The sequence below is a fragment of the Lagopus muta genome, chromosome Z, assembly GCF_023343835.1.
Source record: "Lagopus muta isolate bLagMut1 chromosome Z, bLagMut1 primary, whole genome shotgun sequence".
In the NCBI taxonomy this organism is placed as follows: domain Eukaryota; kingdom Metazoa; phylum Chordata; class Aves; order Galliformes; family Phasianidae; genus Lagopus; species Lagopus muta.
In genome coordinates, this window is record NC_064472.1 from 20,398,667 (window position 1) to 20,420,789 (window position 22,123).

The 22,123-nt window shown below is 35.6% G+C and overlaps 1 protein-coding gene across 5 annotated transcripts in view; it reads left to right on the plus strand.

Moving 5' to 3' along the window:
* Window positions 1–22,123, plus strand: part of IPO11 (importin 11) — a 483,265-nt gene that overhangs the window by 410,712 nt on the left and 50,430 nt on the right. For 3 of the 5 annotated variants that reach the window (XM_048930639.1, XM_048930642.1, XM_048930640.1), the window contains exons 3-12: window positions 5,318–5,392; window positions 5,680–5,823; window positions 8,125–8,225; window positions 11,193–11,265; window positions 12,293–12,496; window positions 15,259–15,391; window positions 16,320–16,378; window positions 18,438–18,486; window positions 19,996–20,066; window positions 20,574–20,766. In XM_048930639.1, coding sequence (XP_048786596.1) covers window positions 5,686–5,823; window positions 8,125–8,225; window positions 11,193–11,265; window positions 12,293–12,496; window positions 15,259–15,391; window positions 16,320–16,378; window positions 18,438–18,486; window positions 19,996–20,066; window positions 20,574–20,766 — 1,021 coding nt within the window. In that variant the 5' untranslated portion in view covers window positions 5,318–5,392; window positions 5,680–5,685. The remainder of the gene's footprint in view (window positions 1–5,317; window positions 5,393–5,679; window positions 5,824–8,124; window positions 8,226–11,192; window positions 11,266–12,292; window positions 12,497–15,258; window positions 15,392–16,319; window positions 16,379–18,437; window positions 18,487–19,995; window positions 20,067–20,573; window positions 20,767–22,123) is intronic. The other 2 variants (XM_048930643.1, XM_048930638.1) reach the window with 1 other exon arrangement.

Sequence of the window (22,123 nt, forward strand, 5' to 3'; positions counted from 1 at the left end):
TCAGCACTCAATGTCCAAGTGGAAACTGGTGTCAAGTGGTGTTCCTCTCAGCCCAGTGCTGTTTAACATCTTTCTAGGACAGTGAGATTGAGTGTATCCTCAGCAAGTTGGCATATGACACCAAGCTGGGTGGTGTGGTTAACATACTAGAGGAAAGGGATACCCAGAAGGTATCTGGGTCCAGAGGGACCTGGACAGGCCTGATAGATGGGCCCCTGCCAACCTTTTGATGTTCATTGAGGTCAAGTGCAAGGTCCTACACTTGGGTCAGGGCAATCCTAAGCAGAGGCAGAGTTGAGTGGAGAATGGCTTGAGAACAGCCCTGAGGAGAAGGATTTGGGAGTGTCAGTTGATGAAAGACTCAGCGTGAACCAGGAAAGAAGCCACAGGCTGTGGCTTCAACCTGGAGAAGAGAAGGTTCTGAGGGGACATTATAGCGGCCTTCCAGTACCTGATGGGAGCCTACTGGAAAGCTGTGAAGGGACCTTTTGTAAGGGCATGTAGCAACAGGATGAGGGGAAATGGCTTTAAACTTGAAGAGGGTAGATTTAAACTAGATATTAGGAAGAAATCCTTTACTGTGAAGGTGGTGAGACACTGAAATGGATTGCCCAGAGAAGTTGTAAACACCCTCTCCCTGGGTTTGTTCAAGGCCAGGCTGCATGGGACTTTGAGCAGCTTGGTCTAGAGGGAGGTATCCTTGCCTGTGGCAGGGGGTTGGAATTAGACGATAGTAAAGTGAAAATGTTTCACTTCCAACCTTACTGATAAAGAATGAAAATATTCCTTCCTTGCCTTTGTGCATTCCTTTCTCCTTTTTCTGTGTTGTTGGTGCTGAGCCCTGTGACATGTTTTTTCATGAGCTGTGTCCAAGCATACTCCTTTGAATAGCCCCACTATCATTTCTTGCTGACTGTACCTTCTATAAAGAATTTTTGGTCAGTTTACTTTCCATTTAACCTCAGAGAATTTTTCATTTTTATCTTTTTCATTTTAATCTTAGTTACTACTGTAAATACTAATGCTAGCCTTTCTCACCAACTGTCCCTTATTACTGTGTTCCACCTTCTTTCTTTGCTCCTTTTTCCTCCGTGTCAGCTGTTTTTTTTATTTCAGATCTGGGTTTTTGTTTCACTGTACTAATAAGTTTCTGTGTAAATTCTGTTACAGTTCTGGTTTACTGTTTGAGTCAGTAGCAGCAAAGGGATGAAAGCATCAAAATTCATTCTAACATAGATGTGTTTATTTTTCTCCTTTGTTACAACTATAATTGGGCATAGTATAGACGATGTTTCCTATTTACACAAAGACATAGTGAACTATTCTTGAAAATCTTCCCAAGGATTAACATGTGGTTGTTGTGGTGATTCTGGTCACTAGTGTACTTGCTAATAATTTTTGTGGAACATTGAACAGCCTCAATACCTGTTTTTTTTTTGTTGTTTGTTTGTTTGTTTGTTTTTACTGCTCAGTAGGTGTGATTGATACAGGTACCTCAGGAAAAGAGGCTCATAGGAAAATGATGGAGAGATTGGAATGACTGCCAGCTGTTCCTGAAATTGAAATGCTTATGGGCACTGCTGATGGCTTGTGAACATTGACACCAGTACTAACTTTCATCTGAAGTATTTTTTCAGAAGATGAGCCATTGCTGGTTCTTGTGTCTGTTCAGAATAGAAATCTTGCTTTTCCTATTTTCCTCAAAACAAATGTGCTGAAAAAAAGTCTTAAGTTTCTAGTTGAATCTCCCAATCTGTGGCTGGTAGCTTTAGCCCCTGTAATGTCATCTGCAAAAAAACCTGAAGTCCTTCTCACCCTCTTTGTATGTGACTCTCATGTGGTCATTTTTAGGTATCTTTTCAGCCATCCTGTAGCTCCCACTTTACCATACTAAACAAGTACTCAATTTCTATTCATAACTCTGCTTGACTCCAGTTCCATTGGTAACTCTGGACTCTCTGCAATTTCTGCACTTTTTTTCTTGAGCTGGGGAAGGGGAAAATGATGACAAAACCGAAGACTGTGTTAGGAGCAGTATGTTATGTGCAGTGTCCTCCTAGATACTGCTGCGTAGAGGAGGGTGGTAACATGCCTGGAGTTACTTGCCATGTTCCTTCTAAAGCTGTTCAGTATGTAATTAACATTATTTTCAGTGAGAACACTGTATTTTGTGAAATACTGTTATCAATTTCGGAAGATCATAACTGAATCTTTTTCTGTACTTCATTACTGTGGAAAATGTTTCACTGAATTAACAAAAGATAACAATCGTACAAATTAGCTGGTTGGGTATGTATGAGCTGTTTTGCTGATTGTTCGGAGTATGGAAAAAGCTAAGGTCTCAGATATTTTCTCATAAAATCTTTTGTCTGTAGATATATAGCTGTTCTTGGTTTGTTTTCGGTGTGATTCTAGAATTTGAATGTATTTCAGGATGAGGAAGAACCTGAATACTCACCTTCCTTCAGCTTTAGGCATTTAAAGAGTGTGAGTTTATAAATAAAGATTTTATTTATAAACTGTAACCAAAGATTGCCCCATCTTCAGCAAAATCAGTGCCTTCGTTTCTGTTCTGGTGCTCATGTCAGTCTCATCCAGCATGAGGAGTCAAAAAGTCAACAGTGCCCATTTGTGGAGGACTAGACATCTTTGGGGCTGTTCAATTCAGATGCCAAACCTCTACTATGTCCTCAGACCAGGGTCTTGTGGAGGAAATATCACTGAAGGATTGTCTTCTTCTGATGATCTTTCTTGGGCATCTGACATGGTCTTTCTGAGAGACAAAATAATTAGTTAAGTGAATTTTTATCCTGACCTTTTAAGTTCATTCCTTTAGCAATACCTGCTTATATTTAATGACTTTTTTTTTTTTTTTAAGTGAAAATATAAACTTTTTCAAGAATGTGTGAAGCTTTGTAAAGGCTTCTTTGATTTTGTTGTTGCTGTTTTTGTTTTGTTATCTAGAACTGTCAGGTAATAATTTTGAAACAAGCAAATGATGAAATCCGCATGGGTTTTCGTTAGTGCTGTACTAATTTCAGTGTTTGTCATCTGATGACACCTGTTCTTGCTGAAGCGTGTGAAGTTTTAGTAATCACACCGTTCACAGGGAAGGAGATAAAGAAAAGCTGCCTTTTTTTTTCCCTGATGTCCTTGCACTGAATACTGCTATCAGCGTCAGGGTATGTGCTGCAGAATCCGTGTTGATAGGCATGCAGCTTTCCTATGGCAGCTCATTGTTTGGAGAACACTGAGCAAACACCCTACAATAAATTTATTTCAAGTTGAAGAAGTTACTTAATGTTTTGTTTAGACAGATGCACACACTGCAAACTCAGTAACTTTCAGAAGTTCCCTACTGGATTTTCATTTCACAATGTAACTGATAGTCTGCTTTTTTTTTTTTTTTTTTTTTAATTGATTAGGTGTTCCATAATTATACTTTATCAGGTCTTGTTCAGTGGCATAGGACTGTGGGATAAGAATACATTTCTTTCAGAATGAAAATAATTTGACTCTTAAACAGAAACAAATGAAACAAAGTATAAATTTGGTCTTGCACGAATTGAGCTGTGATTTCCTCTGTAGTGCGAGCTCTTTGCCTGCTTCTTCTGGCTTTTCTCCCATTTGCTTCTTTTCCTCCTTTCCATCGCTGCCTTTTTTAGGTTTTCCGAAGCTCTGTTAGCTAGACTAGACAAACTTCTTTATGCAGTGTTTATACCAGAAAATTCTGAATGTACATTTTACTGATGCTTTGTTTGTGTGAGCTTATTTTCCTGAAGTTCTTAATGCTTTGCAATAGAGATCCTATTGCGATCCTTCCTTTCAAGTTAATCCTGTGTTTTTCTGTTTTGTCAGTGTGTTCTTGCTTTCTGGTGAATTTTGGCAGTTCAGTGAGGCAGAGAGTCCCAGGTGTTCAAGATATAAAATATCTGCAGAAAATAAAAATATGGTGTTATTTTACCTGAATACCTTTTCATACTCCCTGTGACGTCAGCAGCATTATTTACAGGTTTATTATTTAGTGATTATTTTAAATGGAACAATGAGCCTATCAAGACTTCTAGTATAACATTAGAGCTTTACCTTGACTTGGATTCTTTGTTCTGGGCACTGTTCCACAAAGGGAAAGCCAGTTCTAGTTAGATTTTACAGTGTAAATCAATGTCCTGGTTCTGTGGAAATTGATAATCTCCTAAGAAACAAGCTGAGAATTTTAAAGTTGTGGTCTCATAATTGTAGGAAATTTTTAGGGAATTTGTAGGGAGATAAAGGTAAAAATGATTGATACAGGTAGTTAATGAGAAATAGTAGTTTGTTTCTGCAGCGTTGTTAAAGCAGAGACATACAAAGATGTATTGTATGTAGGGTATAAAACAGAAGATTACCTGTTTGCTCTTTTTAGTTAATTCTGCTAAGAGATTTAGTGGCTGCTAGTTTTGAAAGTATGAACAGGATTTTGGTTTTTTTAATTTTTTTTTTTTTTAATCTGTGTGTTTTTGACCTGAAAGTCTTCATTTTTTTGTCTGTTTTCATTAAAGAACACATACATTATGAGGTCTTCAATCTTGTTTGGCTTGGTTTTTTTTGATGTTAGGGTGATGCTTTTCTCAAATATCAAAATTTCAGAGCTATTTCAGAATAAGGCTTGATTTGTGACTTTCTGAATATCACCCTGGCAAGTTTCTGCCTCATTTTTTGTGCGAATGTTGGGATGATAAACTTTGCTGTTTAGTATTGAACAAAAGCAAATTCTCAAGCCTTTTCATAGAAATAATCTGTGCTTGGTTGTTTATATAAGAAACTTAACTACAGAAATATTTTAACTCGGATCGGTATTGCAATAAGTTTACATGGGTTATAAATGAAAATTTTTGTTGACAGAAAATCAGTTATCTTAACTGTCAGATATCATTGTTTTTCTATATGTTCCTCTTTAATTCATTGTAATCCTTATTCTACAGTCGTTATAAATGTGGTGTCTGCTTTGTGTCAACCAGAGAGTAATGACTTGGTTTTTCTTTACATGGTATAAGTATGTATTTATATTTGAAATTAAGCAGTTGTCATTCCCAGTTTTTCTGATTGTATGCTAAATAGATAATAAATACATGTATGTTGAGAAAAATTCAGTTTCATAGATAGACTACGTCTAGATGTTAGATGGACAGTTGGACTAGCTGGTCTTAGAGGTCATTGACAACGTTAATGATGCTATGAATTGTAGAAATTAACCACCTGAAATATATCAGCTTTTCTTTAGGGGCAGAAGTATTCAGAAAATAGCTTTTAATACTATGCATCTTGCTTGTTTCAGGTAACCTCATGGTTTTACCTGCTTGCCAGTGAAGTTCTGTTTGCAGTTTGCTCTGTCTGCTGTGCTTCACACAAGGTAACCAATTTAATATCAAAATATTTTCTGTAATCCTTCAAATCTAGTAAAAATGTTTGTAGTTACAGACTTAATGCTTGCTTTTACTGTGGATAATTTTCTGAAAGTAAATTAGTTGAATCTCTGTACCTTGACAGTGCTTATGAGTGGGTGTGATGTTATCTTACACAACGTAGTCTAATGAAAAATTAGTACAGGGTGTTTAGATAATGTGCATGGAAATCACCTGTCTGTATTTGCTGTCTTTTATTCCTAAGTGTTTCTCTTCTTTTTTTAAATGCTTTCAGATTTTCATGGATCTCAACAGTGCAAGCAGTGTTGTTTTGCAAGTCTTGACCCAAGCTACTAGTCAAGATACTGCACTGCTGAAGCCAGCTGAGGAACAACTGAAGCAGTGGGAGACACAGCCAGGCTTTTACTCTGTCTTGTTGGTAAGATACAGTGGGAAAAGTGTTGTTTCTTAACTTGTCAGCAAGTTGAAGGTGACTTTTTAGAACGGTGTTGGATAGTGACATCTGGCTAAGGGTGGCATTGAGTTGTCATGGTCCAGCTTGCTGGTGTCCTTACAGAAGCTGTGCTTGGCATTGTCCTCACTGTCTCTGAGGAGATTTGATTCCCAGGCATTTAGGTAGGGGAGAAAATAGAACTTCTAGCAGCATGAGTGGTTGAGCCTCTAGTGTTAAACCTGTTGTGAGATAATAGAAGATAATAGAAAGCCAAAAGGACTGTTGGCCTGGTATGAGATAATAGAAGATCATAGTAGGCCAAGACGACCCTTGCTGAACAAATTGCCTTTACCACCCCCATGAGGTAATAACATTGGTATGTACCACGGTACTTTGTTGTGGAGTTGATGTGTATTGTTACAGTCTTCATAGAATAAAAATTCCTTCATGCATTCGGTTTGATACCCAGGTAGTGTTGATTTCCTTCTTGTCAGCAATAGAGGGATTTCTAGGGAGATTAGATGACTTGACTGGTAGTAAAGTTCCAGGAATAGGAAAGATGAGAACCTTATTTTACTGCTATTGTTGATGAAACAGTGTAGATGTAGATCTGTAAATGTGATACAAGGTGATGAAGTACATATTCTTGAAGAACCAGAGAATCTCTACTTCTTTATTTAACTTCATTAAGGCACTCAGACTGCCTGGAATAAAAGTTAGTTGGTACCTTCTTGGTGGAGCAAGGGGTTAAGCAGGTGGTTGTAAATGGAGAGTTGTTAAGACAGTCAATCCCTACGGGAAAAGGGAATAATGTAATTACTAATGTCAGTACCTCTTCTGGGATAAAGAGAATAGAGAAAACTATAGTATGTGATGAAATGTGTATCTTTGAATCTACAGTAGTAGATCCTATTGTAGTACTTAGCAGTGATGTTATTATGCATTTTTATACTTCTTTTGAAGATGCTGTATACTCTTGACGAATAGAGATGGAAAGGCAGATTGCTTGTTTGTTTTGTGTCTTTTGCCAGTTGTATGAGTTTTAATTGGTTAGCTTTGTTCCTGTAATTTCTGTGGCAACATTGTGGCTACAACCTTTGATGTTTATCTAATGGTAGCTAGTTTTGAATCGCTATCTTTGTTGGCTTGTGTTTGCTTTGTAGTGATGGAGGTTTGTGGCTTTTTTGTTGTTGTTTTGAGCATTATATCTAGAAAGTTGGAATTATTATAGAAATGGAATTTAAGAGAAGTGTATTTTAGTTCTGAATTTATAGTGAAAATGCTTGATAAACATTTTCCTGAGCTCTTTGAAGGCTGTATTTCTTCAAATACCAGTTTCTTCAAACATGGTATGCAGTTACAACACGCTGCTGATCTGAGTCCCTATAGTTTTAATGTTTTTGTGGGCTTCTGAAATGAACTGATTTAAGTGGAGTATAGAATAAAACCACTGACTTCATGCCTGTTTACTCACTAAAGAAGGCAGTAATGTCTCATGCCCTCAAGAAATATCAGTCTGATACAGTCATCTTTTTCCTAAGATGCCAGTGGACACAGCATAAAAGCTGCTGTCCACTGTGGTACCTGTTTTAAGTTACCATAGCTTACCTTTATTTCAGCTTTTCCTGTTTAGTTAATCTTTAGAAGCACTGTATAAAATAATTCCTGTATGCATTTACATGCATTTGTGTGTACTTGTACATACATGTGTGTAGCAGTGTGTATATGAATGAATATGTGTATGTATGTCTTCAGCAGTTGAAGCTAATGTTCAAACGTAAAGCGTAGGCAAATTGTTGCTATCCTGTCAGTTCACTGTTTTCACATTGATATTGGTAGTCAGGGAGGTTCTTGGCATGGATCAAGAATAATGAGGAAATCTCCTCTTCTGCACAGTGCAGAATAGTTTCTTACTTCAGTCAGAATCTGTTTTGTTGAAATAATTTTGTTGTAATAATTCATTGGTGCTGGCAATTACCTTTTAATTCCCTGTACTACCAGATGAGATTAGAATTATATTTACATTCTTCATTAGACTTACATTTTTCAAATTAAATTTTAAGGTTAGCGCTGAGCATTTTTGTAAGCTCTTAAAATTAGTTTTAACATATTATTTTGCTTGTCTGTCAAATGCTGACTGATGCAGTTTGTTTCTATACACTCTTATACACAGAAGGGTTTATACATGTGCCAGTGCATGTTTTTATACAGCTTCTTTTCTTTCTGTGGTATGTTGGATCACTTTTAATGTTTTTTTTTTGTTGTTTTTGTTTTTTCTCCAAACAGAACATCTTTACAAATCATGCCCTGGATGTGAATGTCAGATGGTTAGCTGTGTTGTATTTTAAAAATGGAATTGATCGCTACTGGAGACGAGTTGCGCCACAGTAAGTTCTGACTCTCTTCCACTTAACCTACAGCAGGTTTTGGTACACTTCCCCAGCTGATAGTCAGCTAATTCCTTTGTAGACAGCAGCTGCTTTGGAGTTGATGTTGAAATTGATTAAAACTTTACAATGCTGTGTCCCTATCTGCTCTCATATTACTTCTCACAACTTTCTTCATGTTTAAAAGAACTGAGCTACAAGTGTGTTTCGTAGTCATCAGGTTTTGAAGTAACATTATGAGGTTTGTAATTATTATCTAGATTTTCTGATAGTGCAGATATAGTAGGAGTGAAGACTCCGGAAAGGTTACTTGTGCAGATTTCATATGATTCAGAATTCTCATTGAATTATATACATGGGAAAGAGGCACTACCTAACACAATAGGAAATTCTGGTCTTCCTTTTCTTCTCCTGTTGTATCTGTTCTGATGAGACATGACAAAAAGCTCTCCAAAGAAGCTACAAGTCTAGTCAGTATTAAGCACTGAATATTTTACTTATTATAAAGTTACAGTGCCATTATTAATTGTTGCAAAGAATTATGTAATTCACAGAATCACTGAATGGCTTGGTTTAAAAACCATGTACTTTCAACCACCTACTATGGGCAGGTTGCCACCCACCATATCAAGCTGCCCAGGGCCCCATCCAACCTGGCCTTGAACACCTCCAGGGATGGGGCCCCTGCACCTTCTCTGGCAGCCTGTGCCAGGGCCTCACTGCCTTCTGACAGATAACCTACTCATATAACCTATTAATGTAGCTTTAATTCATTTGTAAATCAGAGCTAAAGAAAGTTTCTTTTAAAGCAATAATTCTTGAATACTTACACGCATGTGAAGAACATTCCATCTCCAGGAACAGTCACAGTATACTAAATGCCTCTCTTACACTGTGTTCAAGTTTTCCTTGAGTCTAACAGGACTAACTTGGCCCTGTTTCTGCTGAGCAATTGTAGCTTTACAACTGCTATTTCTACATGGTGGGAAGATGTTAAGTTGAACTCATTAATTATTTGGAAAGTGGAGTGTTTCGTTCTAATAAAATTCATAGTTGCAGTATACTAAGTCGTAACAACTTCTTTAAAGAGCAAATGATCCTTCTGAAACCTATTGCTTTCTGCACGTTTCCCTGTGCTGTCCATCATACTCAGGCTACTTATTCTTTACTTGTGTTAGACTTAAAGCAGCATTTTTCAACAAGTAGTTCTAGAGATAGGCCTTTGAATGTGATTTATCCTGTTTTCTCAGGCAACTTTCTCTGAGTAGATTCTAGATTTTTGATAGCCTGTTTTCAGGCACTGTTTGAGCTATCTTTTGGAAGTGTTATCAGATTGTGGTCTTATTTTATAATTTTGTACATTCTGGGCTTCTTCAGAAATAACTTCTCTCAAGTCTCAGTGGTACTATGAGTTTCTTTTCCTGAAAATATTGCTGATTTCACATATAATTTATTACTATGAATTCCCATCTTTTGTGGACTTTGTTCTTTAATTGGATTACTATATTAGCAACCTACTATATTAGCAACCTTCATAATATCTTTCATCATATTTTCATTTGAATGCTGATTTCAAGTAGTGTCAGATTTAGACTACTAGTTTGTGAACTAATACATCCTAAAAATATGTATAAATAAACAAAAGCTCCAGAGGGTTAAATCTGTGGGTGAGTATTTTCCCATGCCACATACACAGAAAAATATGAAAAAGCTTCAAAACTCCAAATTGTGGAAGACTACAACTTAAAGTCTTGGAGACTTAGCAATTTTTCCTCTGGTGTAATTCAGCCCAGAGGTAAGATAACTTATTGAGTAATAAGCACTCTTCATAACTTCTAGTTTGTCTGGAGTTGTAGGTATTTATTGCAGTTTATTAAAGGAAAATAGGCTGATTCCTGTGGTTATGTCTATGAACTCTGCAGTGCGTAAATAAGGAGCTGGAGTTGTAGTGTCCAGCAGATGTCAGTGTTGGACTATCTGGATGGTAAATTCTTTGGCGCTCCTGTGAGTGGTTAGAGACTTGTATACGTACGTCACATAAAAACACACTATACCGCTTGGACCCTAATTAATTTCTTAAATTCTTTAGCTTTCTGTCCACTTTGTTTATCATAAACTTCTCTGTTTAAGGGATTTCTTCTTTTGCTTTGCTTGTAAATGCCAAAGCTAACTTAAAATATTTTTACCTGTAGCAATGAATTGTAGATTTACTGGTTCTGAAATGTCCATTTAGTATGCTTGACAGAAAAGACAGTTCAGGCAAAGGCTCTCATAAGCTCACAAAATAAAGGAAATCGTGAAGTTGAACAATTGAAACACTTTCTTTGTTTGCTGTTCTTCAAAGTGACATATCTTTACAATCACTGAAATTTGCATGTGTAATCAATTGCAATTAGATTTCTTAGGTACATTATTAGTACCTTTCATGTTGTGGGAACCATTCAGATTATGCCTGTGTATCTGGAAATTTTATGCTGCTTTTGTGTATTTGCAAACACAACAACAAAAATACAGGCACAGTGGAAATTTTTCTTCTGTGAGTAAATGAAAGTGCTCGTCACAATTGTTACAGTAATAACTGTACACTAACTCCTTAATTAGAGTCAGTTTTTACTTTGTATAGTTTTTTTTGTCTCAATATATATGTATCTTACTCTGTATGTGAACTTTCTCTTTTACCAATTGAGTTTATGTAAGTTACAGTAAAACCTGATGCCAAAAGACCTTGTAATACTTGAGCGTTTCACTTTTTCTTCAAATACCTTGAGATAGTTGAAAACAAGGGATGACCTCTTCATAATTTACGTTTGTATGCTATTTTCTTGAAATATTTTGGTTTGATAATCTTCACCCAGACACTACAATGCACAGATTGCAGTAATTGTCCAACAGTAGTGACAACTCTAAATAAGGATTATTGAGGTTTTTTGGAAATAAAATTATATTCTAATAAATGTATCCTGACAGTGCTCTTTCTGAAGAAGAAAAAACAACATTGCGTGCTGGACTTATTGCCAACTTTAATGAACCAGTGAATCAGGTCAGTAATGAGAAACTGATTTATACTTGAATTGGTTTCTTTCTTTACAAAATATTTTAAAATAATAATAAAATTTACAAGTTTTAATTTATATGTTGCATGTTGTACACATCTTCATGATGAAGTGAGATCCGGTCTCATAATGTATATCATAATTCATCTTTTGTTGTTGTTCCTTAGTTTTGGTTTTTGTTCTGTTGCTGGTTGCAGTGACAGTTTGTTACCCTTTGCTGTTTATGCAGATATGTGGGATATTCAGGGAATTATTTCACCCAAAAATGACTTCCTCCACTCCCTCTCCTCAGTGACTTTCTTTTTTCAGATGTGCTCGTACACTGATCTGTCTCTCAGTATAACAGCACTAGGGAGGGTGGTGGCAGTGGTGTAACAGGAATGAACTGTTGAGAATGCTGACACATAGACCCACCTAAGCAGTATTGCTGCCCTGTGTCTAATCGCAGCTTAAGTGGACTTACATAAACATAATAAAGATTTAGTAGGATACTGTCTAGTCATATACAATTTAAAGTGACTAAGCTACTGTTTTGATTAGAATAAGGAGTTGTTTTTGAGTTTTGGGCCATTAACGTTAGCTCTAAATATTCATATGCTAGATGAATCAGCCTGCCTTCTGCTAATGGATTCTTGCTTATATAAACATGAGATTCTGGGAGGAATTATTAGCTAATATTTTAAGCTAGTTCCTAAAGAACTTTGATCTCTTTATGATCTTTATGCAAAATTTAAACATTACTGCCAGTTTAGCATTTTACTTAATATTTAATCAGAAAGTTGAAGAAATTGTTTTTCTGTGCTTTAAAACTTTACTTTAAATAGCTTCAGGAAAAAAAAAAAAAGATGCAAAAACTTGATAAGTCCGTACTAGCTTTTTATAAATTCAAGTTTTATTTGGCTGTTAAATTCTGCAGTGTTTGTCTCCTGAATGATTTTAGACTTTATGGTACCTGTGTATTGTTTTGATTGTTTTTTGTGTTGTTTTTTTGTTTGTTTGTTTGTTTGTTTTCAGATAGCAACTCAGATCTCTGTACTGATTGCTAAAGTTGCCAGGGTGGACTGCCCAAGGCAATGGCCAGAACTTATACCCACACTTCTAGAATCTGTGAAAGTCCAAGATGATCTTCGACAGCACAGAGCATTACTTACATTTTATCATGTTACGAAGACCCTGGCATCCAAGCGACTTGCTGCAGACAGGAAACTTTTCTATGATGTAAGTAACGTGATACAGTATTGCACAGCATAAGCAAACAACTTGTCTTATATGCTTGTCACGTCCCTCTGGTTAGCTGAAAATGAAATAATGGCAGTTACGTAGACTTTTACATCTGCCCTTGAAACAGAAATGTGCTTACTTTGGGCATATGTACAATGTGAAGTGCTTGAAAGTCAATTTCTATATGAAACAAATGTATTTCAAACTTTTATTCATTTTTTTATCTGATTTGAGTGTTTTTATAACATTTTGTATTAAGAAGCAGAGTTTAATCTGCAGTACAGTCTGTGTAAATCAGGTGTTTGTTAACATATTGTAAAGCAGATCTTACAATATATAAACTAGCACTGTTTTTCTTATCTCAATGGTATTTAAAAAATGCTGGATTTTAGACTCCGTTACCACAGTATTTTTTCCTTTATTGTCCGTTGAAATGTGTTTGTGATGATTTGGCTTTCGTCAGATCAACTTCTTTTTCCAGGTTAATTGGAAAATAGGATTTGAATGAAAGCACCAAATTTTGCCTCATGGAGTTTGCATTTTCCATTGTGAGAGTCTGCTGTTTAGAATGCAAATTTGTCTTTGGCTGTATTTGCAGTCCAATCTGGAGTTAGCCAGTGATGTGATGTAATTAACTAGATGTAGCAAATTAAACATCAGTTTCACTGTGTTGTACACAATGGAGGAAAAAATACCCAAAACACCTTAATCTGAACTGTATATATCCACAGCTTTTTGAATGTCAAGTGGAAAAAGAAAATTTTTTAAGCATGTGATACTATGATATTATTGACATATAAGGTTTTTTTTGATTTATTTTAGAAACAGCAGACTTTGAGGTTTGCTTCTTCTGTCTCCTGGTAAAGGGAATTCACATCTCTTAAGTGGCATTTGACTTCTCTTGGACAGTGGAGCTTTTCTCATGACAAATAACAGAGCTTTTAAGCATTTTTCCAATTTTTTAGTGACTGCACTTCAGAATATGTGTAGTAGAAAGAGAACAGTGTTTTTCATCCTAATTCTTACTTTTAAATATTCATAATCTTGAGGGGACATTTTACCTTTCTAATATTTCTCTGCACTTTTAAAGAAAAATAACAAATTGTCACATTTCACTTACTGTTTTGTTGTGGTGGATTTTTTTTGTCATAGGAAAGGAGCAGGCTTTCAAAGACTATCTCCTAGTACAGCTAGCTTGGGTATTTTTGACAGTTCTTCACTCATATTTTATTTTCTGTTTCAAATTTCTTGAACTCCTTAAACTTCGGAATTAAAGGAGCAGTAAGGATGATGTTAATAGAGCTCTTGTATTTGTGATCATATCCTCTTTGATGGTTTCAGCTATTGAACAAACTCATATGATCGTTTTCTTCTATGCAACAATTTTTTTTAATTTCTGGAAAGCAGTCTTCAATGAACGTAACATGTAGTGTTTGCCACATCTGATCTTTTGTATTTTGAGAACAGTATGGAACAGTAATACATGAAGAGCTGAAGTAGTAGAAGCGGCAGTATTATTTCCATGAAGACACATTAGCAATATCATTCCCTACAATTTAATTTTTTTGCTTTAAAAATATTTATATTTTCTACCTGCCATCATGATTCTTTGAAAAAAAAAGCAAAACAAAAAAATTGTAGAAACTGCAGCTTGATGGAAGATATTTGAATGAACTAACAGGAAGTAAATTTGATACCAGGTACTCCTATGTTTTCCAGAAATTACTGTTGTTTTTTTTTTTTAATCATGCAAGTGCGAAGTTCTGCACAACTTCTGTCTTACTTCTTTGATGCTTTAGAGATTGACAACTATTTGAAGTATGGTCCAGAATAGGAAACTTCAGTACAAATCCTCATGGTCATTGGCAGCCTATGAGATTTAACACTGAACAAGTCTTTCATCTTTGATTTTACTGTTACTTTTCATCTTGAGCAGTTTTCACATATGATAATACTTGATGGTTGTTCTTCTTTCATTACTACCACCATCAATCTTTTCCTACTTCATTGACTAAGTAAATTTAAGGCAGTCTAGCCCTGTGACTAGATCTTTATAATTTGCTTTATTGCAATATCTAATAGATATTTAAATGATTTCAAATGTAAAAAAATGTGATGGGTCCTCCTAATGGGTAGTGAAGGTATTTGTGATTCTCTTTCCCCAGCTATTGTTAATAAAGCAGTTATTGTTTTAAATACTGTCAGCCATGCTATATTTTAAATTGTGTGAGTAGAAGTCAGAGTTCAGAGCTATCATAGAAATTAGTTTGTGGAGGCATCATTCAATACAACTTGATTAGATACATACATGTCAGTCCTACCTGTATTCCCAGAGTAAGCTGATTCACTTGTTAGCGATGCCGTGAGACAAATTGTTTAATTCTAGTGAGAGGAGGCAATCAGGAGAGATTTGAGCTTTTGAAGCCTATTCTATAGCTAGAATCAGTGAAAATCAATTAAGAAAGGGGGATTATATAGTTGCCTTTAAAGTGGTAGAGTCACAGAACAGGTAGCCTGGGAAGCAGCTGAATCTGTCATAATATATTTGAGATAAGACAAGAAGTTTTTTCCAAACAAGAAGTTTGGAAAACATCTTCTGTACAACTCCGTACAGCAAAGCAGTGAGTGAGACACTGTTGTCCATATTATACAAGAAGGTAGAGTAATAATTTAAGCCTAAACTGGCCTTTAAAATTTACAAATTTATCATAGTAGGTAGAGTTGGAAAATTACATACATTGTTGATCTTTCTTTTTCAGCTTGCATCTGGAATCTATAGCTTTGCATGTTCCTTGTGGAATCATCATACAGATACTTTCCTACAACAGGCTTGCACAGGGAACGAAGCTGCTGCCTCAAATTCATTAGAAAGAACCTTGTTGTCATTGAAAGGTAATAATATCAAATTATATTAAATATGTCATGATACAATTCGCTTCAAATGATCAAGACTTCTCTGGTAAAGAGTCTTAACAATATGTCACAAATCCATGCCTATTGAGTAAACAGGCCTCTTTTGGCATGCCTTTAGCAAGGCAGGGTGAAGATGGTGCATTGGTAAAAGAATAAAGTACCTTTGTTCCTCTATATGCACTGTTCTGATATACTTGTGGGAAGAAGTCAGTGTTTAAGAGATGAGAAAGAGAGGGGCATGACAAGAAGCATTTGTGTGTGTGTTATAATGCAGGTTTGCATCTGTCTGTCTTATTTTAAGCACATAACTGAGGAAGCTGATCAATAAGTTTGTGTTAAGTTCATCTTATGATCAGTGAAGAGATATAGCCATATCAGTTAGTTTAGATTTTTAGATCAGTTTAGACTGATGCTCAAGAATTTATCAGTGAAATGAATGTGTGTTTGTACTGTACTTTGTCACACTGAGGAAATAAAATATTTGTGTGCATACCTGCAGTGTGGTTGATAACAGTTTTCAGACATTTCAGAAGTTGTGGCATAGGGCTGCTTTGGGTTTCTGGCAGTAAAAAGCCTGAAAAAATAAATAAGGTGATTTGTGGGCCATATCTGACTTACTCCTTTTGTAAAACCAGCTCCTTAATGGGTGAATATGTAAAACTTCTGCAGAATTCTTCTCGATGATTCAGTAACATAGTGTTTTCTTAATTAGTTTTCATGTCATATATTGAATTTTAAAATAATTCAGTAAGATTATCATCATGGTATGTATAGTAGGACCATCTGAAAACCCAAAATTGATCTTTTATTTGGAGAATTGGAAGAAACACACAGCAACTAGGCATGTTATGAAATCTCTTGGAGCAAGGGCTGAGAAATATCTACCCAGTAATTTTTTTTTCTCTAGTGCTTCGTAAACTAACAGTCCATGGATTTGTAGAACCTCATCGAAGTGTAGAGGTGATGGTAAGGAGCATTCAACTGTTTCTATACTTACATTAGAAATCTTCAGGTATTGTTTCACCTTTTAGAGCATATTTAAAGGTTGTTTTATGCATGCCTGTGCAACCTTTTGGCTGCCTGGGCTGTGCTGAGCAAACAGAAATTGTCTTGGGGTGCATAACACCAAGTTTGCTCTGAAAGTAATGCCTCCTATTTATTTCCATGGAAACTACAACAGATTGAATATAGTAACACTATTTGGTAGAGCAAAATCTCAGCTGTAAAACATTAGTTTTCAATCTTGTCATCTATCAGCTATGTATTTTTTGCTGTGATGAACAAGAGCTTACATGGTGTGCTTGTAACAGTCTGCAGCAGTGAAGGTGACCCGCTGTTGCTGCTGCTGCTGAAACACACCACGCAGTGCCTCACTGTGCTCACGTCCACTGTGCAGTTAGTCTCAATCAATGTTCAATGTCGGTGAATGTCAGTGGGTGCCATTTTTTCCACATGATGGAATCTAGTGATACACTTCTTTTTCTTCCTTACGCTTACACATCAGACACCATTTTGTCGGACTGCCCCTCTGCTGCCATCTGTTTCATGGCTTCACATTATAATGAAATATTGACAGGAAGGTTCATCCTCAACTGTTATACCACCAGCATCCACCTTTGATACCTTGGGCCAGTATATCAAAATAGCAGGCATTACTTTTGGAGCAGCCATCATAAAATATTATATCAGTCATGTGTATTAGTAACAAAACTTATCTTAATCTTTAATACTTTTTTATGAAAACAAAAAATGCACAACAAAAACCCAGAAATAGTGGGACACGTGGCCTTGTTTTTGTGAAATGAACGCATCAGTCCCTGGTTTGATGGCAGTGGCTGCACTTCTTAGTGAGCTCTCAAGCTATTTGTCAGAGATTTGGGGTAAAATGTTACTCCTGTACTTCAGCCTTGAAAACAGTTGTTCACCAGTGAATGTGCTGCCAAAAAGCAATGATATGAATAAGGGTGACTGTAGAGAGAGGAATGTTTTTATTTTTTTCTCCTGTAAGAGTGGGCTTATAAAAGTAGAGAGAGACAGTCAGATTTTTAAGTTGAATGTCTGGCTGCAACCTTGTACGCTTCGTTTGAAAATACCCAGTTTGTATATTTACGTATATTTGCCTGAAAACAGAGTTGCAAATTGCCAAAAAAAGATATTATTATCTTTTTTTTTACGTTTTTGAAATCTGTTCCTTTAAATTCCTTTATCAAAACAGAAAATGCAGCTGCGTATTTTTTTTTTTTTGCTGTTCACAGGACTGTGTTCAGCCAATGAATCGAAATGCACACATTGATTTGCTGTAACTCGAGCTAGCACTGTGCTGCGCCCTGCCCATGTTCTGGCTGCAGCTTAGACAGCACTCATTACATGCTGCTGTTTGGCTGCTGGGGGGCAGTGTGGGTATGTGCCTGGGACTGGGCCAGTCAGTGGGAGGAACTGGTGTGGGGTAGGGTGGGCTGCAGTGCCGGCTGGGCCAGGCTGTGTTGGCCCATGGGTTGGGCATGTCTGATTTGAAGAATGTCCTCTCTTAATGATGAATGTAATGTCATATTTGTCCATGATTGGTATTTTCTGCTTACAAGATGAACGCTTGTGGTATGCAGCCCATCTATGGAAAGGGGAAGAAAAAAAAAAAAAAAAAAGAGAGAGGGAGAAGAAACCCAAACTTTTTCCTTATCCTGTCCACTGCTGAAAAGCACTCAGGAGTTGAGGCGCAGTTGTATGCATCCAATTAGATGCTGTGTTCAAGAGGAAAGGTTGTAAAGCATATGTCTATATTTTTGCATACACGTTTGCTGCTTATGTGGTACTAGCAAGGTCAGTTTAGGTGCAGTTTGATAGCTACCTAATTATGTGTTTCATGGGGAAATTACTTGTCCACTGTAATTAATTACTTAATTAAAAATGATCAGGAGATGTCTGAGCTGGTAACATGTCTGAACTGACGTCAGTTTTACTAACTTTCTTCTCATATTATACTACAAAATAAGCTTAATCTTTAATCATACACTTTTATATTTTTCAGGGTTTTCTACATGCACTGTTCGAACGGCTAAAACAGTTTCTGGAATGTAGTAAGTGTCTTAATGCTTGTGCCTCTGTTAGTTAAATACTGGAATTTGGATATAAGAATAGTGCAGTTATATCAAAAACATATTTTTGTAACTGCTGAACTAATACTTTAAATGGTTTTGAAATGGCACCGGAAAGATGTCAGTATAAATTTTGTTCCACCAAAAACTGTACCTGTTATAATGCCTATTCTGGAGAGAAAAAAAAATATATTGTAAGTGATGGAATGACAAGATAGAAATGTTAAAATGCATAGGTGCTACTAAAATTCAGGTAATCTTCAATTCTCTTGTTGTTTGGGAGAGTTTTATGCTTTTCATATTTCCTGGACTCTGCCATGTATTTTCGCAATTAGCAGATGGGAAATAAAGACCACATTTAGCTATTTTATACATGTACATTGTGCATTTTATACGTGACAGAGCAGACAACCACAAGTTAACACAGTCAACAGAAGCATGAGCATAGCTGGCTAGTGTTACTTCTGTAAGGAAATTACCAGATGCATGCAGTTGTGGTTTAAGCTAGCAGCATTCAGCACCATTTGTCCACAGTGTAAGCTTTTAATTCATGTGAAACTTGTCAGGACATTCTTTTAGGATTCAGCAAATTTATTTCAGAGATTGAATAGAAATAGGTTTTTTTATTCAAATGAAAGTACTTAGCTCAGGAGCCTGTACTTAGATAAGAGGCGCTGGTCTGAATTCTGAGCTCTGCTTCTAGGAAAGCTTACGGAAACTGCCGCTGTGTTTGATGCCGGAGTAAAATTTCTGTTCGCTCTTCTAAAATACAAATGCTTCTGCATTCAGCTATTTGCTTCTTCTGCTGTACGATAGTCATATTCTTTCCGGCCCTTTGATTTTTGGCTAGTCTCCAAGTATTAAGTGACTTTAAGACCATCCCATCTGAAACTTGATAATTTTCATAGTTCTTTAGATCGTAGAGTATTCAAGTGTTCAGAGTAAACTGAAGTTTATTATTTCCACTTTCTTATCAGTAAGCTGCCTTACAAAAAGCAAGCAGAACTATCTAAATTAAATTAGAGTTTATTATATCTCCTTTTTTTGCTTGTGTGCCCTCTGTATAGCTCTTTTCTATTTTTTATAAAAGCTGTGTCTTCTGTGTATATGGGCAAAACTAATAAGGATGTAGTATATTCTTTGTACGGGGACATTTTAATCTTTTGTATGTTTTTTTTACTCCTTGTCTGTACTAGCATTTTACTTGTGTTTTATTTTGTCTTTGAGCTTTTTCTGTGAACTACATTTTGTTCAGATCAGTTACAGTGAATTTCTCTGCTACTGAGGAATGATTAAATAACTCTTTTTTCATACTCATAACTTTCTGTTTATAACTTTGAGCTTATTCTGCTATAGACTTCTCTCTGGCTTCTATAATCCCTGAACTACAAATAAAACAAGTTGTTCTCCATTATTAATGTCTTGAAATGTAGTTACCCAGAAATAAATGAGCCTGAAAAAAATGATTGTGTTAAATATCTGATTTATCAGGTAGAAATATACGGACAGGAAATGTATGCAGAGATCGTCTAGAGAAGACTATAATTCTGTTCACTAAAGTGGTAAGTAAATTTTCTGGTTGCTGAATAACCATTTCAGTAGTAGAAGTCCCTTTCCAGTTATGTCTGTTTCTTAAAACCAGTAGGTCACAGATCTCTTAAAGAAAGGCAGGGTACTGCGAATTCTTTGTTATAAAGTACCCTCCTCTTTATTTTTTTTCAGAAATGTATCTGCCAGTCTTGAATCTGTTGTATTTAATGAATGGGTTTTAAATGTGTCACGTATGTTTTATAAACCGTGTTGCTCACAAGCTGGGCTAGTTGATAACAAGTATTGTTTTTCTTAAACAAAATGATCATCTTGAATATGAATCAAGAATTTAATGGAGAAATTAACTCTTCATTAACTGTAAATACTCATCTGTACCTAATTTAGATTTTCTATAACTTCATACAAATGAGCGAGAAAAACCCACCTTGTTTTTTGATAGTGTATGAAGGCATTTATTATGGAACCTGCAAAAAAGTCATTTGATTTATCTTTTTTCTCCTCTACTTGCTTAATTTCAGCTTTTGGACTTCCTGGATCAACATCCTTTTTCATTTACACCTTTAATTCAGAGGTCATTGGAGTTTGCTGTGAGCTATGTTTTCACAGAGGCTGGTGAAGGAGTTGTGTTTGAGCGCTTTATTGTACAGTGCATGAATCTCATCAAGATGATTGTAAAAAACTATGCTTACAAGCCATCCAAATATATTGAAGGTACTGCTGCTATTTGCTAACACCATTTTTTATAGTTGCCAGCTCTTAATTTCCTTCAAGGCATTCTTTTGAAATACATGATGCTTCAATACTTAGTAGTTAGTGCTTCTGTCTCTGTATTGGTAATTCTTATTTTGATAGTTAAAAGTATATGGGCATTATCTTGCAGAAGTCATTTCAAATTATGAGGAATGCTAATGTCTTTCCTTTAATTGTCTTAGTTTTTATGGAAGTCATTTTTAAAAGTGTAAAGGCATGGAATTTGGCAATTTTCATCAAATAGTTTAATGCATCTTTAACTTGAGAAAAGTTTAATGAAATTATTAGTTAATTGCAAGACCAAATACTGAAACACTGAAATACAAGAAAACATTGAATTTATGGGATGCAGTGGAAAACAAAAGTTTATTTTCTATTTCTGTAGGACTGTTGCACCCTACATACATACATCTGTAAACGGATAATGAAAAATAGTTCTCTTTAGCATTGAACAATATTCTTATTTTTTAAAAATTCCGTAGTAGTTTGACACTTGCCCAAAATTAAAAAGCATTTAGGATTCTCTTTCCAATTGTAGAAGGAGGTTTCATGAGTGTTGTATTGTCAGAAGGACTATACATGCCAAACATCTAAAGTCCTTCAAAATGCTGATGTATTTAACTACTCGTGTACTTCAGTATTATTCCATAATTCACAGAAATGTTCTAAAATCCAGTTTTTGCAAGTAGAAATTTCTATTAATAATCAAAGTTGCATTTGAATTTTTGAAATAGAGGTGTAGTCACTTGAGGCATGAAGAACACAGTATATTCTAATAAAAGCTGTAGCACTTGACATTTTGACAATTCTATGATTTAAAAAAAAAATGCAATACAGAAAAATCATTTTTCTTAAGTTCTGACTGGCATATAGTGTCTATGCTGGCTGTATAGTAAGCAGTATTTTTATTGCTACTTTCTGTAACTGCGTTGGCTGTGCAGCATGCAATATTTGTATTTATTGCTACTTCTTATAAGCAGAGTTAACTCCTTACCAAAAAATATGCACTAAAAAGAAAAAAAGCACAAAATACCCAAAAAACACCACTCTAGATTTTTAAGGTTATATTTGGATATGCTTTCTAAATAGCTATAAATGAAACTATTTGAAATCTGTGTGTCTTAATTGATTTCTTCAGCAATGCTATATGTAAAAGAATAATATGAGAGCAACAGCAAAACTGTTTATCATAGAAGTAGTAGCTGAAAAGCGTTGCAACACAATTCAGTCTGATAGTTCTGCTTGAGAACTCTTAAATGAATTTAGGAGTTTAACTTGCTATAAAAGAAAACCAAATCAAAAACCTGTTAATGAAGAT